Here is a 17,295-nt window from a genome sequence, read left to right as displayed (position 1 = left end):
TTTGCTGAAATTTAAACTTTTATGCTTCAAAGGACACTATCAACAAAGTGAAAGAAACCCCACAGAATAGGAGAAAATATTTGCAAATCATGTGTCTGATAAGGGACATGTATCTAGGATACATAAAGAACACTTATAACTCAATAATAAAGAGATAAATTACCAATTAAAAAATGGGCAAAGGATCTGAAGAGATATTTCTCCAAAGAAGATATACAACCCTTCAATAAGCACATGGAAAAGATGTTCAACATCATTAGCCATCAGGGAAATGCAAATCAAAACCATAATGAGATACCACTTCATACCCACTAGGATGGCTGTAATCAAAAAGACAGATAATAACAAGTGTTGGCTAGAATGTGGAGAAATCATACACTGCTGGCGGTAATGTAGAATGTGTGGCCACTTTGGAAAACAGTCTGGCAGTTCTTCAAAGGTTAAACAGTTACCATATGACCTAGCAATTCCACTCTTAGTTATTTACCCAAGAGAAGTGAAAACCTATACCTACACAAAATCATGTACACAGGGACTTCCCTGGTGGTCCGGTGGTAAAGAATCCACCTTACAATGCAGGGGAAACGGGTTCGATCCCTGGTCAGGGAACTAGGATCCCACATGCCATGGGGCAACGAAGCCCGCACACCACAACTACTGAGCTCGTGCGCCTCAACTAGAGAGCCCACACGCCACAACTACAGAGCCCATGTGCCCTGGAGCCCACGCGCCACAACTAGAGAAGAGAAAACCCACATGCCACAACTAGAGAGAAGCCCGTGCGCCACCATGAAGAGCCCGCGCACCTCAACGAATGTCCCGCATGCTGCCACAAATGTCCCGCATGCTGCAACTAAGACCTGATGCAGCCTAAAATAAATAAATAAAAAAGAAATCTTAAAAAAGAAATCATGTACACAAATGTTCACAGATCATTCTTAGTAACCAAAATGTCCATCAACTGATAAACAAGCAGTAAACAAACAATGAACTATTATTTGGCAATAAGAAGAAACGATGTACTGTTGCTTGCTGCAACACAGATGAACCCTGAAAACATAATGGTAAACAAAAGGAAACAGATACAAAAGACCACGTTCTGCATGATTCCATTTATACGGAATGTCCAGTATGGAAGGGAGATGACGGCTCAGTGGTAAGGGGTTTCTTTTTGGGTTGATGGAAATGTTCAGACATCTGATAAGGGACTTGTATCTATAATATATAAAGAACATGAAAATACTAAATTTGATTGTGGGTGGTAGTTGCACAATTCTATGAATATACTAAAAACCACTGGACACTTAGAAAAAAAGAAGCCTTCGTGTGGGAACAATCTGATCAGTCATCTCTGTTCTATTTCTGTATAGAGTCCAAGCATCTATTTCTTGAACAGAAATGGGTAGAAAAGTTTTGGTGGTGAAACAATCTTGGGTAAGTGAAAGTTGAAATAGGCTTAATAGTTGGTTTTAACCACAGTATACATTTCCTAATAAAAATTTTGTGTGCGTGCTGGAATGGAGTGAAACTTGAATATGGCATTTACAATAATGAACAGATTCTGAAAGCAGCTCCCCATGCTGACAGAGTTGGGGCAGGGTTATGATATACTCACTAAGTGGGAGAGGATGAGGATTAACTAGGATTCCCTGCTCTAAAGAATACCACAAACAGGCATTTGCTTTGTTGATTTACCGATGGATTAATTCTTTTAAATGTGTTCGCAAGCATATTTCACTTAACTCTGGGACTGTGTTCTAAAACAACAAAAATTAAAACAGTGTGGTATTGGCCCAAAAAGGGATACAGAACTTGACAGTAGATAACACAGGATGTGATTCTGTTACAGAATTCAGTAGAACAGAATATATTATTTTTAAAAGGAGGAAGATACATAAAATGAAGGCAATGACAACTTTGAGAAAGAGAGAGACTCTACTTAGCCACTCCCTGATATTACACATCAAAATAAACTGAGTGACTTAAAGGTGTAATATATTAAAACCAGTGGTCACAGAAAATGCAGAAAAGGCAAAAATGATTCTAAGCTTGCAAGGGAGGGAAGAAAATAATTAAGTTTAAAAGCAATAGAAGAAATCATGAAGGAGTGATGACTGTGTAAAAATTTTAAACTTCTGCATGCCAAGAGAGCTAAAACAAAAAAAAAATTAGTAAATAAAAGGGTCAGTTTAAAAATATTCCAAAATGACAAGGAATTAATGCATTGCTATAAAAAAAAAACCCTACATTAAGATCCACCCATAAACGAGCAAGGGACCAGAATAGACAATTCACAAGAGAGGAAATTTAATTAGCAGATGGAAAAATGCTTGGCGCTTAATACTTGCTAATAATCAAAGAAATGCGAATGAAAACAATGAAGTACTATTTTTATCTTTCAAACTAGTAAAGAAACATTAACGATAACAGTCAATGTTAGCATTGTTTCTGTGGAAAATGGTTCACTCTTACTTCACTAGTGGCAAGGTAAACTGAGGGAACTTTCCTGAAAAGCAATTTGTAACTGTCTCTACCAAGAATCATTTAAAAAATGTTCATATCCTTTGATCTATAATCTCCTCCTGGAATATTACCATGAGAGAATAATTCAAAGAGGGAAAAAACCCCCCAAAACCCATCTTACATAAAGAAAGCTTTCAGTTTGGTTTCTTTGTAAGGATTAAAAATAAAACAGAAGCAATCTAATTACAGAACCCTGGGGGAATGGTCAACTATATCATGGTATGTTCTATTGTCATGTTATGCAACCAATAAAATGATAGGTTACGAAGATAATAGCAAACTGGTAAAATGACTAGCATATGTTATTAAGTTTGAAAAGGCAGAACAGATGTTCATACCTTCATAATAATTACGTTAAAAATCAGACTCGGGTTCCCTGGAAGACTGGAAGGGAATAAACCAAGATTGACAGGACATGTGTTAAAGGAGCAAAATTAAAGTTGGGTTTTTTCCTTCTACTTTTAAATTCTCCATAATTAATTGTTTCATGCAACAAATATCTACCGAGTGCCCACTATATGTACCAGGCACTGTTCCTGACACTAGGAATATGAGAATTACACACTTAAAAAAAAAAAAAAAAAGACAAAGGGACCAGAAAATTTGTTAGTTACAAAAACAGTAAAATAAGTTAATGCTATAAATTTTGGGTATACCTTTAAAATTAGGGGTTATAAAAAATGTTAAGATTCTAGCAACTGAAACTCTAAAAAAAGGAAAAACACTAAGAAAATAACTCACTTAAAAAACCAATCTACTGGGCTTCCCTGGTGGCGCAGTGGTTGAGTCTGCCTGCCAATGCAGGGGACACGGGCTCGAGTCCTGGTCTGGGAAGATCCCACATGCCGCGTAGCAACTGGGCCCGTGAGCCACAATTACTGAGCCTGCGCGTCTGGAGCCTGCGCTCCGCAACAAGAGAGGCCGCGATAGTGAGAGGCCCGCGCACCACGATGAAGAGTGGCCCCCGCTTGCCGCAACTAGAGAAAGCCCTCGCACAGAAACGAAGACCCAACACAGCCATAAATAATAAAATAAATAAATAAATAGCATTCCCTTTAAAAAAAAAAAAAACACCAATCTACTATGCTTACAAATAGATGAAAAAGAAAGCTTTTGAAGCTAAACACTTTAAAATTTGATTAAGAGCAAGCCAAGGTAACAAAAGTTCCTTGCATATTCCACATTCTTTTCTCTGAGGTTCAGTTAAGAGTTGATACATTTGTGAACATCTATCAGCAACCGGGTAAGGTGTAATAGTGAAGGCCAAGGGCTTTATACATGCCAAGAAACAGCCAAAGTTCTTCAGGCTGACTAGAATTTTATTGCATCCAGCAGTGCATAGAACTACTGGAATGTGTTGATACTCTTATTATTTTTATAACTAGCAAAAATGATGCAGAATTTAAAGGATTTCAGTATCCCAATTGTTTAGACTGCCTTGAACTTAAAACAGCACAGAAAGTATTAGAACACACAGCCCGAGGTCTGATTTGGAAAATAAGATCACCAAAGCTGAATGCTACCTTTTATCATATGAAATATGGTGCTTTCTGTAAGGGGAACAAACACGAAAGACAGAGGACGAGGCAAAGAAGTGGCTTTTGTCCGCAGTCTGAGAAGGTCTTGTGACCAAGGTTAGCAGACAAGATCTGGCCAGTATTCCCGTTCCTCCACGTCTTCACCCAATGGGTCTCTCTGCCCAGGTTGGGCACCCAGGCGCCCTCCTGCACAGGTGCAGCTCAAGCGCCCTATACTGTGAGCTGGTTAAACCTCGTGCACAGGTTCTCCACGTAGATCGTTAACCAGTTACATGCAGTCACTGTCAAGACAGCCCCCCGCCAAATCTGAAATGCCCCTGGACGTGGCCAGAAACGCACTCGAGGGGCAGCCCACTGCTGCTTATTTGGGTTAATTCACGCACACAGCCAGGTGTGTGCAAGACCCCTCTCTCTGAGAACCTTGAGCAGGTGGGACTTTGGGGCTTATCTCCAGGTATGAGAGATTCAGGTCACCTGACTTGGGACTGGTACTATGCATATTATCATGACTTAATATGTTAGGTTTTAACTTCATTTATTATTCAAAATGGCCTCTCAAAAGTCGACAAGGTCATCAGCTGTTTTTGATGGTCTTTCTGCTGGCCCGTCACACCAGTCCTAGTCCCCTAGGACAGCCTCATTTGTGGCCCCTGCTCTATTGAGAGCCTGGCTCAATCAGAGGGGACAATGGCCAGAAGGAGTGTTGTGAGCCAGACTTCCCCTAGTCTGGGGAGATGGCCATCAGCCTGTGCTCCTTGGGTTGGCAGAAACATTATTTGTTCTATTCACTCGCTCTATCTTCAAAACTCCCTTAAGTCTTTCAGAGGATTTCAAATAATGGTTTCAGTTAGCGTTTTATAGCTGAAAATGTCTCAGACCTAGTTTAAGAAAGTCTTGGGCTTAATATAGCCTTTTAACCAAGAGGTTCTTGGAAGATTTAGGCATAGAAGAAAAGCATCAGATTAAAAGTTTGTGACTTTCAAATCAGACACATGACCTTAGAAGAAAAGTGGTATTCCCCGAGTTTTTCCTTTTTCCATTCATATCATGTCAATCTTTTCCTCCTGATCTGATTTCTTTCACTAAGTTCCTTTCTTGCTTTCCTTTTTAACCAAATATGGGAGTTATTTACCCAAGTACTCCTTAAAATAAATCTGAAGAGCCTTCCAAACTTCCTCTCCAACCAGAAACCCACCTCACCTCAGGAGTATGTTTAGAGAAGGGAGGAAATTGATATTTGTTGAGTATTCACACACTCCGAGAACTCTACACACATCATTTTTTTAATTGTCACAACTATCTTTACAGAGGGCAATATGGAGAAACGAAGACAAAGAGAGGTTAACTGGCCTAAAGAGAGGAGCGCAGAGGACTGCAGGGAGCCCAGATCGTGAAGCCACGCGGCATAGTTGCAAACTGTGCTCCCTGCACTCCTCATGTGGAAACACAAACGCGCTCTAACATTGATCATGCACTTCAACGAACACACCACAGGACACAGTGAACCTGTCTCTGTACTGGAGGCCAGCAGGGCAGAGAAGCAAAGGATGAAGGAGGAAGTGGAATTTAAGGTCTTCTTAGGGAGAGAAAACGTGTCACAGAAAGACAGGGATTCTCAATGGTGACACTACTGACATTGGGGCCAGAATGTTCTTTGTTGTGGGGGGGCTGGCCTGTGCCTTGTAGGGTGTTGAGCAGCAGCCCCACCCCCATACTCTCCTGGATATTTTTGTCTGAAAACCAAAAATGTCTCCAGATATTGCCAAATGTCCCCTGGGGCAGTGTGTGTGTGTGTGTGTGTGTGTGTGTGTGTGTGTGTGTGTGTGCGCGTGCTATGTACGCCCCCAGTTGAGAACCGCTGCAATAAGACGCCTCGGGTAACATGCTCTGGGCAGGTGTGACACAGTTAAGTGTCCCAAGCACGGGTGCTCCCAAGGATACCACGGCAATGAGCTGCGGGTAGCCACAGTACCCTGAGCTCAGGTGTGTGGCAAATATCACACTCACTTCCCTGCCTCAAGAGGCCAATGCCTGTGACGGGGGCAGCTGCTCTGAGACCCTGCTCCAGTCAGCCACCACCTTCCTTTCAAGTCAGACCCTAAGATTTTAGTCCCATCATCGCTCTTGAGACAGAGCGGGGAATCTCATTCTCAGGAGCGCTAGGCTGGGCTCGGCCTAAGGGCTGGGGGACCCAATACTGTAGGAAACACCCATCTGTGACCAAACCCTGAACGAGAAGGGCACGACGAGCCCCCCCGCTCCCTCCACCACCGCCCATCTCCAGAACTTTTCCACCTCCTCCTGAAACTCCGGCCCCGTTAAACTCTAATTCCTCATTCTCCCCTTCCCGCAGCCCTGGCAACCACCACTCTATTTTCTGTCTCTAAGGATCTGACTACTTAAGTAACAGCACTGTGAGTGCTGAAAGAAACTGAAGGATAATAAGGGAGGGAGGGAGGGAGGGAGGGAGGGAGAGAGGATGGGCACCAAGAGCTGCTAATTTGTGTTTCCAGCCACGCGTGAACCTGACACACACTCTCTCCCTGAGGTGCCTCGAGGTTCCTGTCTCCAGAGGTGGAAATGGGCAGAGGGGTTCAGGGACCATCCCAGGTCACATGGATTAAAGGGCTGGAACTGGGGTTTAAGTTCAGGTTAGTTTGATGACTAAACCCCAGTCTTAACCATTATGTGTTCCCTCTCCTCCCAACCATCCTGAAAAAATTAAATTCCTTTGATTCTGTTTTCTGCCTTGCGGTCACTTCGGTCACTAAGGTCTTTGTTCTCTTTGAAGAAGTTACCTAGGCACTCCGAGGGCTGGATGTGGGTCGGTGGAGTGAATGCAAGGGTTCAGTTCTCCACCGACCACCCCCCCACCCGCCACCGGGTTGCGCACTGCTCATCAGAAGAGCCAGGACTGCCGAGCTGCTCCCCGCCTCACAGGCACGGCGGTTCCCGGCAGTGTCCACCTGCCGTGCGCTCGGCCAGGCTGCTGCCGCAGGTGGAAACAGGAGAGGCGAGATGAAGAGCCGGGAAATCTGAAGGCGAACGCGAGGTGTCCTTGGCAACGTCACTGGCTAGAGCCTCACCAAAGCGTTCAAGAGACTTGACGTCTGGGCCCGTTCAGCTCCAGAAGCACCCACCAGCAGAGTAACCTGACCCTCCCCTCTCCCCCAGCCTAGACACACTACCCAATGAACATCCCCACAACCTTCAGTGGCTCCCAGCTTCCTGGGGGATGAAGATGAAACTCCTGCATCCGAAACCCTCTTCCTGCCCCAGCAACTTTCAACACCCCCCTGAGGAACTTGCTCCCGTTCTTCCCGCCCTCTTCCTGGAGGTTACGCGCCCGCCTCATAGCCCCAACCCCTCCGGCCCCGGGGACGTGCTTCTCCTCACTCACAACAACCACCGTCTGTGCCAGGGACTGGCCCTCGGTTCAGGGCAAGAGGAAGTGACTCTTGCCAGCACACAGGAACCAGAGCAGGCCCTTCCAAGTGGCGCCTCTCTGACCGACCTGGGATAAACTGAGGCCATCGCCCAGCGGCTTGTGAGTGCACACGTGACTGGGTGACTGAGGGGGCTGCTTGGGGACGGTAGGCCAGCACTGTCCCCACCAGCTTCCTTCTGGAAGGCACACCTTCCACCCATGCCGCACACACGGCTGGGCAGTTGCAGTGTGCTCCCAGCCCCGGATCACAGCTGACCAGACTACAGGTGAGCACCTGATCCAAGATGGGCCACTAAATCCCTTTTCTGGAATCCTTTAGACTTGAAACCAAGAGTGACAGGCCAAGGGATATTGGGGTGCTGTCCCCGACCAAGGAGGTGTTGGGGGGGTGGGGAATAACGCAGATTCCCAGAAGACCTAAGCCCTGCGGTCGGCGGTTCCAGAGGAGCAGCAGCGCCCCCATCACGGGCTCCCTGACGACACTCAGGAGCTTCCAGAGCGGATTCCCCTTTCGGCTCAGCACAGCTCAAGCACGGTTTCTATTCAATGCGACCAACGGTCCTTGCCCAGCCAGTGACTACTGAAACGCATCCGATTTTTATCTAGAAAAACCGGCAAAGGCAAAAGGAGGCAGGAGGAAGAAACCAGTGCTGATGCGGCGGCATGACAGTCCTGATCTCAGATTTCGGCTCAGCAATTGGGAGCCATTGGATCTCAGGTTAGGTTGAGATCTCCTCATCGTAAGATGGGAATCTGGACACGGTCCCAGAGTTGGCCTGACTACGAGAGGAGACGCTGCTCGGAAAGCTCTCGGCATTCGGCGAGCACCCACCGCACGAGGGCTGCTCTTACACTCTTGCCGGCGTCCCCTGAGAGCCAGGCTCTGTGTTCAGGGCCCCTCGCAGTACCCCCCAACACAGTTACAAGGGCAGCATGAGCCCCAAGAACTGAAGTGACCTTCCCGAGGTCACTCAGCCAAAGCTGCATCTCTTTGACCTAAATCCCTTGTTTTTCTTGTCTTTCTATTAACTTTCTGCTCTCCTCCTAAGGACTGGCAAGAGCCAATTTCATGCCTGTTGTCCATCCTGCCCTTCAAAACCCTCCCTACGAGTCCACTCCAGCGTGGGGTGTGAGGGAGGGAGGGAGGCTGGTTTTCTTCCACGTTTGGTGAATCTGGGCCAGGCGGGCTGTGTTAGATCTGAGCACGTCTTGTGTGTTCCCTGCCACGAGGCTCTCCATGAGGTGGAAGAGTCATAAGAACCACGGCTATTAAAGTCGACCTTCCAATGTCTTACCAATCCCGTAAGATGCTTAAATAATAAACACTGTTTGAACTGAAGGGTTAAAATGCCTGAGGCATAAACAGACTCCTGCACTTTGGGGATGGTTTAAGACCCTTACTTTCAATAGCAAGCTGCTCAGTAATGTCTATTTTTTTCTGTTTCAGTCTCCGAGGACGTAAACTGTTGCAGGTTAACAGAGCCTTTCAAGGCTGCACCTAGAAATCCCCGAAAACTAGAATATCAAGGGGAGATTCTTAATATGATACAGAAGTTCAAAATGTTAGACAATCAAGGAGCCCAGAACAGCCTCTTCACATGAAGTGGAAAAGAAAGGCCCAGAAAGCAGAAGGGATTTGCCCGGGGCCTGGCCTGGTGCCCTGGCCTGCTATGTTCTGGGGGAGCTCACCCCCACCCCAACTCTGCCCCCCTAGCTGATCCGACTGTCTGCCCTGCCTCCTCCAGAATCAAAAAGATTATAAGGAGGGGATCATAAATCATTTTTCTCTCATGAGTTTATAGTGTTCCTTTTTTGAGGAGTTCAAAAGCACTCAGTAATAAACCGAGGTGATGAGTTTATGTCTTTCCCTTTTAAAATGAAACTTTATTTGAACTCCTGGAGAGGCATTTACGTTTTCTTAATTTAGGACATTCCTCTGTTATTTTCAACATTTCACCCCATGGCACTTTCTGTGGGCAGGTGGGTGATGGGGGTAGGTGATGGGGGAGGGAGAGGGGTCTGCGTCTGGCCCTCCCCCTTCTCCCCCAGGCTCCTCCAAACGCCTGACAGCATCCTCCCCCTCCCCCCATCTATGGTTTTCAACAAGTCTCAACATCTACACGGAGGAGGAGTCCCTCCCCCACCCCCACGGGGACTTGGCTGTAGCGTCTTACTTTTGTGCTTCTCTTAGCTGCCCACCTCCTTCTTGCCTTCACCACTAAGGGCAAAGAAAGGGTAGAAAACCATGCTGTGTGTCTGCAGGCGAGCAGGCCGCCCATGAGGACCACTTTGCTCTTCCTACCCTAGCCTCTTGCCACTGCACTTGGGGGCTCAGAAAGAAAGAAAACACAGTTAGCGAAGTTAATAAAATTGAAGCTGGAAACAACTGCACTTAAGAACGAGGTGAGAGAGCAGAAGAGAGGGAGGGAGAAAGAGGAAGAGGAAGGAGAGGGAGAGGGAGAGGGAGAGATGCCTGACTCTTTGTTCCTCCTGTACCAACCCAGGTTTTAAGCAAAAGCTAAACCGTCTTGCTTCGTCTGGCCCAAGCGGGTTGGTTAATGATTTTATTCAGGTGTTAAGCCAAATTTCAGTAATTAACCACGTGCAAATACGGCCTGGCCACCACCACAGCCTCTCCAAACAGAAACATGTTTCTCCAAACACGGAGAAACATGGAGCAGGGTGCTGCTTCTTAGCAGGTACAACCATGTGCTTAGCTCCCGGGCCCCTGCATTCAATAAACATTTGGTGAATGAATAAACTCAAGAAATACTTAATGAGGCAATATATGTTGAGGGTCTTTATTCCCCGTGGCTTCACAGGCCAGCAGGCCAAACCATACAGAACTCTTCAAGTCAAACCACTACATGGTTGTCCCAGGCGGAGGAGGAGCATTTGGGTTCTCTGAGGGACTTCAACACCACTAGGCCATGGGAGAACAGGGGGTGTCCCCGAGGGGCCCTGTTCCAACCCATTTACAGACATGACAGACGCGTAGGTGGAGACCCACTGGACTGGGGCAAAGCAAAATTAAGCCAAGCTGCTGAGCCCTGCGTAGCAGCAGCTTAAGTACAGGAGAAAATATTCTATTAGGAGAGTGCTACCTACAAGGAAAGCACTGTTCCTAATCTTTGGATGGAGCTGGCATTTCTCCTAGGAAAACACTAACGTATTCTCAAGGGGGTCACTGCTCTCTGAGCATCATTAGGCAGCTCTGGCCAACTATTTAAATGATGACGTATCGGGGCCTGGGCTGCCTAAAACACGTTGATTCAACTTTGGGAATTATAAACCAAACAGGTAATAGTCCCTGTGGTTTTTTGTTTTTTGTTTTTGTCTTGTTTTTTTTTTTCTTCTCCTTCTGTAAAAGGGCAGGGGAACTTGAGAAGTGGTGGGAAGCTACTCAGAAGACAAGTGGGACACAAACATCACAGATTAGATCCATGAGGGTCTCCTGGGCCAAAACCCTTTCAGGAGACACCGGCTGGGACAGCTTTGACTGTGGGAAAGGCTCCCTACATCAAAACCACCTCTTCTCTGGCCTGAATCTCCTCAAGAGGTCAGAACCAGGACTGTTTTCCTCCCAGCTGTCTCTCCATGATACTTAGAACAGCAGCTTCTGAGAATATAAAAAATACCCAGGCAATAACACTACCCTTAGGATATACTATCTTTCCTCCAACCAAAATTCTAACAACTTTCTCCAAACCTTTCCCTTTAACAAAATGATCCAGTTTAAAACAGGTGGTTGGGACTTCCCTGGGGGCACAGTGGTTAAGAATCCACCTGCCAATGCAGGGGACACGGGTTCAAGCCCTGGTCCAGGAAGATCCCACATGTTGCGGAGCAACTAAGCCCGTGTGCCACAACTACTGAGCCCGCGTGCTGCAACTACTGAAGCCCACGCCTAGAGCCGGTGCTCCGCAACAAAAGAAGCAACCAGAGTGAGAAGCCCGCACACCACAATGAAGAGCAGCCCCCGCTCACTGCAACCAGAGAAAGCCTGTGCGCGGCAACGAAGACCCAATGCAGCCAAAAATAAATAATTAAAAAACAAAACAAAACAGGTTGCTATCTGTCATATTTTAAGATCACTGACAGATGGTTTTCCAAAGTACATGTATTTCTGTCTTTTATCTTATACTGCAGCCAGAGGTAATGCTGACCCTTGAGGCTAAGAAAGTTTTTTTTTTAGTACTTCTAAACGGAATAACAATAGCCAATGGCAGTAAACATTTCTGGAGAGCTTCCTCTGCTAGACGTTTGTATCTCATCTCACCTGCTAACCATCCTATGAGGTAAGGTCTAATACAGGACCATAATTGCTGTCTGCCATTCTGAAACCAAAAAAGCTCTACAACCCCAAAGTCTTTTCAGAACTTACTTGGCAGCGAAACTTAATGGCCCTGAACTCATTTGGAGGCACAGCTGCCCTGAACTAACACGGGGCTATTTAGATTTTAGTTGTCCCACTTAATGTGAATATCCATGTAGTTTGCTACACAAATATGCATGTGTTTGGTTCCTGAGGACGGCCCCACATCTCCTGGGGGTTCCTTAATATAAAATATGTGCATCTTAATACCTTTCTAAATGCCTCAAATCTCAGAATTCTGAAATATCTGGCCCCAAGGGTGTAAGATAGGGATTGTGAATCTCTATTATCAACCCAGTTCACAGAGAAGAAACTGAGACTCCTCGAGGGGAAGTGACCTGCCCAAGGCCACACAGTGGGCAGGGTGGAGCCCACTCTGAGGCTGGCAGCTGCCATCAGAGTCCAAGCTTCTGGGTACCATGGGGGGCTGCTCCAAGACATGACTTCAGCCAGGAAAGAGTGCTGTGCCAGCAAGGCTCTTCTCCGTAACCGGCTATTTGAGGAATTGGGGAAATGAGGGTGTGGAGAACACCAATCAAAACGGGAGCAATTCGGAGGGCCTGGTGCTTACCTTGCCGAGGACAGTGAGGCATGGTTTCGGGTCCAGTTCTGGCTGTTCTAGCTTCACCACTCCTACCCAGCCATATTCATACAAGTCCTCTTCATCATTGTTATTACACAGGCCCAGTGGGTGCATCTAGGAAACAAATGGAAAGAAAATTTCAGTAGGCAGGCTGCAGACCTGCTTGACTCCCGGTGTGCACGTCTCAGACTCGACAGTCAAAAGCAACCTCAAAACTTAAAGTTATATGGGGGGGATGCATTTTTCAACCCATTGAGTGGATCCTATTTCAGTACAATGAGGTGAGCCCTGGGGAGAACACAATAGAGCCACTACAAATAGACTTCACAGATGCTTTCTCACTGCTTTGTAAGCAGTGGTCACCCAAGGTGGACACCACCCAGTGGGATGTAGGAAAAGAGAGACAGTGTAACTCCCACATAAATGCCGGTCTAGATGGCTGTGAAATACCATAACATTCAGTGGCAGCTACAGAGGAGACGAGCTAGGTCAGCATCCAAAACTATTTGGCTTCCAGACCTTAACAACACATCTACTTCAACTGACACAAGAGGACCTCGAAACACATTCAGGAATTTATGGAGAGACCACTAGACATACGGCAGAATCACCAGGATAACTAACAGGCTGTTTAAAGGCTACCCCTGGTTACTGGAAAACAGATGAAATGCTTTGAGGTTTCTTCAAAATTTGCAAAACACAAAATCAAAGATAGGTAGGAGAGCACTGTCAAATTTTTACTAGTAAAAGTGCATTTAGTGGAAGCCTGAACACAGAATGATACTATGGCTTGCGCTCACAGTTCTAGTATTGAGCTTTATCAGACCCTAGAATCCCTAATAACCATCTGAGAAGAGGAAGTCCTTGTGGATAAACCTAACTTACCGAGACGTGAAGGAGTCTAGCACGGTGCTAAGCTCTTTAAATAATTGGAAGAAATATGTCTTTAGAGTCATGGCATGTTAGAGATACAAGAGACTGAAGAATCTACTGTGTTAGCCAGAATAATGGCCCATGAGACATCTATGTCCTAAACCCCAGAACCTGTGAATACGTTACTTTACAAGGCACCAGAAACTTTATAGACGTGATTAAGTTTGATATCTTGGATTACCTGGGTCAGCCCAATGTAATCGCAAAGGTCCTTACAAGTAAAAAAGGGAATCGTGGAAACAGAGGAGATGTGACCAGGGAAGCAGAGGTTGGAGTGATGTGCTCAGAAGATGGAGGTGGGAGCCATGAGCCAAGGAATGCAGGCGGCCTGCCTCCAGAAGCTGGAAAAGACAAGGAAAAGGATTCTCTCTAGACCCTCCACAAGGAACGTAGCCCTGCCGGCCCATTTTTGACTTCTGACCTCCAGAACTATGAGAGAATAAGTTTGTGTTGCTTTAAGCCACTAAGTTTGTAGTCACTTGTTATAGTAGCAAATAGGAAACTAATACACTCTCCTTATCCCCCACTCATTTTACGGATGAGAAGTTCAAGATAAACAGCTTTTCCAAGACAACGCAGCCAGCAAGTGGCTGCCCCAGGGGTGGCCTGGCCCTTGAATTCACAGTCCAGTACCTTCCAACTCCACTTGCTTAACTTTATTGTCCCTTCTTCTGAGAGCTGGTCACCTGACTGGGGAGAAAAGACTAAGAGGTAAAATCTCTGTAAAGAAATGTTGCCTGCCAGCTCTGAACTGGGTGGTGTGGGAGTGTAATGTGAGTTTGGTGCAGGTGGGCAGAGTTGCAGCTGAGCTTCACAGGGAGAGCTGGACGGGTCCGGGGCAGGGGAGAGGACGGGCAGCCATCCACTCCCGGGGACGAGGAGCTGAGGGATTCAGGGGGAGAGGAGAGGCTACCTGAGCAGCATGGGAGGCCACAGCCGACACCAAGAAGAAAGAGACGGGCTCAAAAATCAGGAAGGCGTGTGGACACCAGGACAGCACCACAGGTTCTTCGGAAAAGCGGCGCACCGAGAACAGTAATTTGAGGCAGGCGGGTTGCACCTTCTGGCAATGGTGGCCCTGGACTGGAGAGGATGAGTGAGTGGAGGAGGGGAGGGAGCAGCCCAGAGGGCAGAGATCCTTGGCAAGTGGATGGAACCACAAGGAAGGGTGAGCGCCGCGAGCTTAAGGGGTGGCCAGCGGCTGTCTTCATAGCGGGCACAGGATAACCCTGCCCTGGGAATTGCAGGACCTGAGATGGGGAAGCCTGCGACATATGATTTTTGCACCAGCCCTCAGACTCGAAGAGTCTGCCCAAAGGACCAAGGAGGGTCCTGCAGTGCAGTGGACGGCACAGCTTCCCTCCAGCTGCCCCTGAAAAACTCAGCCCACTCTAGGATGTTCGATGGTTATTAAATGATGAGCGGCTTGAAATGCAGATCTCCAACTGGAGAGGACGGGCAAGGGCAATAAGCCAGTTGTGCCAAGAGCCAGGCACTTCTGACCCTCCAGGAAGTGGCTCCCAGCCGGGCTCAAGTCAGCTTCCTGACATCCCAGGTCAAGTCACGTCAACGGCAGCCCCACTACTGACACTTTTCTACAGTGTTCCATGATATTTTTAACCTGGCCATGTGCCTTGGAGGTTTCCAGGGGGAAAGGTGCTTTTTGTTACTTACACCTGTATAGGGTTTGGTCAGTGATAGAGAGCTGCATCGAGGGAAGCAAAGGAATCATGCAGGTCTAAGACTTTGTATGTGTATTAAAACTTTACTGAAGAAGCCAGATATAAAAGGCCATATATTGTATAATTCCACTGATATGAAATATCCAGAACAGGCAAATCCATAGAAACAGAAAGCAGCAGATTAGTGGATGCCTGCCTGGGGGAGGGGGAAACGGAGAGTGACTGCTTAATAGGTACAGGAGTCCTTTTACGGTGATAAAAATGTTCTGGCATCAGAAGATAGTAATGGATGGGTGATCACCGTGAATGTACTAAATGCCTCTGAATTGTATACTTTCAAATGGCTTAAGTGGTAAATTCTGTATCAATTTTACCACAATAAATAAGTTTTTAAAAAAAGTCCCAAGAGTCAGGGACTTCCCTGGTGGTCCAGTGGGTAAGACTTCCACGCTCCCAACGCAGGGGGCCCGGGTTCGATCCCTGGTTGGGGAACTAGATCCCGCACGCACGCTGCAACTAAAAGATCCCGCATGCCACAACTAAGAGCCAGTGCAGCCAAAATAAATTATAAATAAATAAATAAATAAAAATAAAAAAGAAATTAAAAAAAAAAAGTCCTAAGAGTTTACTCAGAAATGACTGCCCTCAGCCAACATGGGAATCCACAGTGTAGGACGATGTGGTTTCCACCCTTCCAGAGCCTAAACCAAGCACCAGAGCCCTTCGGGAAACTGTGTCCTGCAGAATACTAGCCCTGCACGATGATAAATGGGTTCCTGCACACGCAACTAATGCTGAGGAACAGGACATAGGGATTCGGGATCTACATTTCGAAATTAAAGCTCTGCAGAGGCCTAAGGTTTAAATAACTTAAAAGGGTTTTAACCTTTGCTAAAACCAGCATTTCCTACCCGTTGATGATCAACCCATTTTGTGTTTAATATGCTTACACTGTTTCATGGGACACACTCCGAGAAATGCCAAGTTAGGGAGAGCACAGGTACATGCGTGAGAAGAAACGAACCTAAAGTAGATGTGATCCGAGCCAAACGCTGACACGCATGATGCGAAGAGCAAAGCCTGCAGTGGGAGGAGATGGAGGGACGGTGGGGGGCGGCTGGAGAGAAGGGGGGGCCTGGGAGGGCGGGAGAAGGAGGAAGGCGGGACTGTGAACCCAGAGCAGCAGAAGCAGGAGTAGAAGCTGAGGCCCTTAACAGACCAGGCTGAGGCTCGAGCTGTGGGGCAGGACACGTGGCCACGGGAGGCATGGCAAGAGGGCGTCCGGAGCACTTGGAAATCCCAACTGCGTGAGCCTCACACACGCTGAGGTCCCCCTGGCACCCTGGGCCGCACCCCATGTGGGGCCGTCCCCCTCCTTGGGCCCAAGACTCCTTTACAAAGCATCCGCTGTCACTGGGGTGACTGTGAGCAGCTCAAAGTGTCAGCCTTGTCAAGGGTGTTGACTTCTGCACAGGGATCAAAGATTTAAAAACCAAAAGGAATTTTTTCTCAAGTGCTGGTGGGTGTAATCGGTTGGCGTGGGTGGTTTATTTTCCCAGGGAGGGTAAAGGGCCACCAAAATCACATCTCAGAGCATCCAAAACCAACCTCACCATCCTCCCCCTTCCCAGCTCCACTCCGGAGTTTCTTCTCTTCTGAGTTCCTTATTCTAGTCTGTATCTCCAGAGGCCCAAACTACTGGGGCTGTGAATTCAACCTCAGCTACGTCTCAAGTGTAACTGGCCTCTTTGACTCACCTGCCAATATTGTACAATTCAGGTCTCTTTCAGCTCACCCCTGATGACAGCATCAGCTTCCAGAAATGCCCACCACCCTAGGTCTCCAAACATTTACGCCCTGGGGTTCTCTTTTCCCAAGGGCTCCAAGTTATGAACTCAGCAGAATGTTTTATAGGGAAGCCATAACATGAAAATATTCCCTCATAAACTGACCTGTGTCAAAGGATGGAATATTCTAGGCAAAGGCATAAAATGCAAACGAATATGCCAAGTCTGGGGAAAGTGAAGGAGAGGGTTTTCTTGTTAATTGAGCACCAACTATATTACTCTGTTTATGTATTTTATCTTGTTTAATCCTTACAGCAACCTCTTGCTAATTGGTCTATCAGATGATAGAGTGACTAGACCATGTCGATAAATTGCAAGCTAGAACCGCAAATCAGCCAATGATGCAAATCTAACAGAGTCCACCAA

General features: G+C 46.8%; 1 protein-coding gene across 1 annotated transcript in view; it reads right to left on the bottom strand.

The window, feature by feature from the left end:
- Positions 1–17,295, bottom strand: part of ZNRF3 (zinc and ring finger 3) — a 147,476-nt gene that overhangs the window by 44,569 nt on the left and 85,612 nt on the right. The window contains exon 2 of the mRNA XM_082355563.1: positions 12,456–12,581. Within this exon, the coding sequence (XP_082211689.1) occupies positions 12,456–12,581 (126 nt within the window). The remainder of the gene's footprint in view (positions 1–12,455; positions 12,582–17,295) is intronic.

Source organism: Balaenoptera borealis, assembly GCF_965194805.1.
Source record: "Balaenoptera borealis genome assembly, chromosome: 14".
NCBI lineage: Eukaryota > Metazoa > Chordata > Mammalia > Artiodactyla > Balaenopteridae > Balaenoptera > Balaenoptera borealis.
Note: the sequence above shows the minus strand (reverse complement) of the source record. Positions and strands in the feature narration are given on the sequence as shown.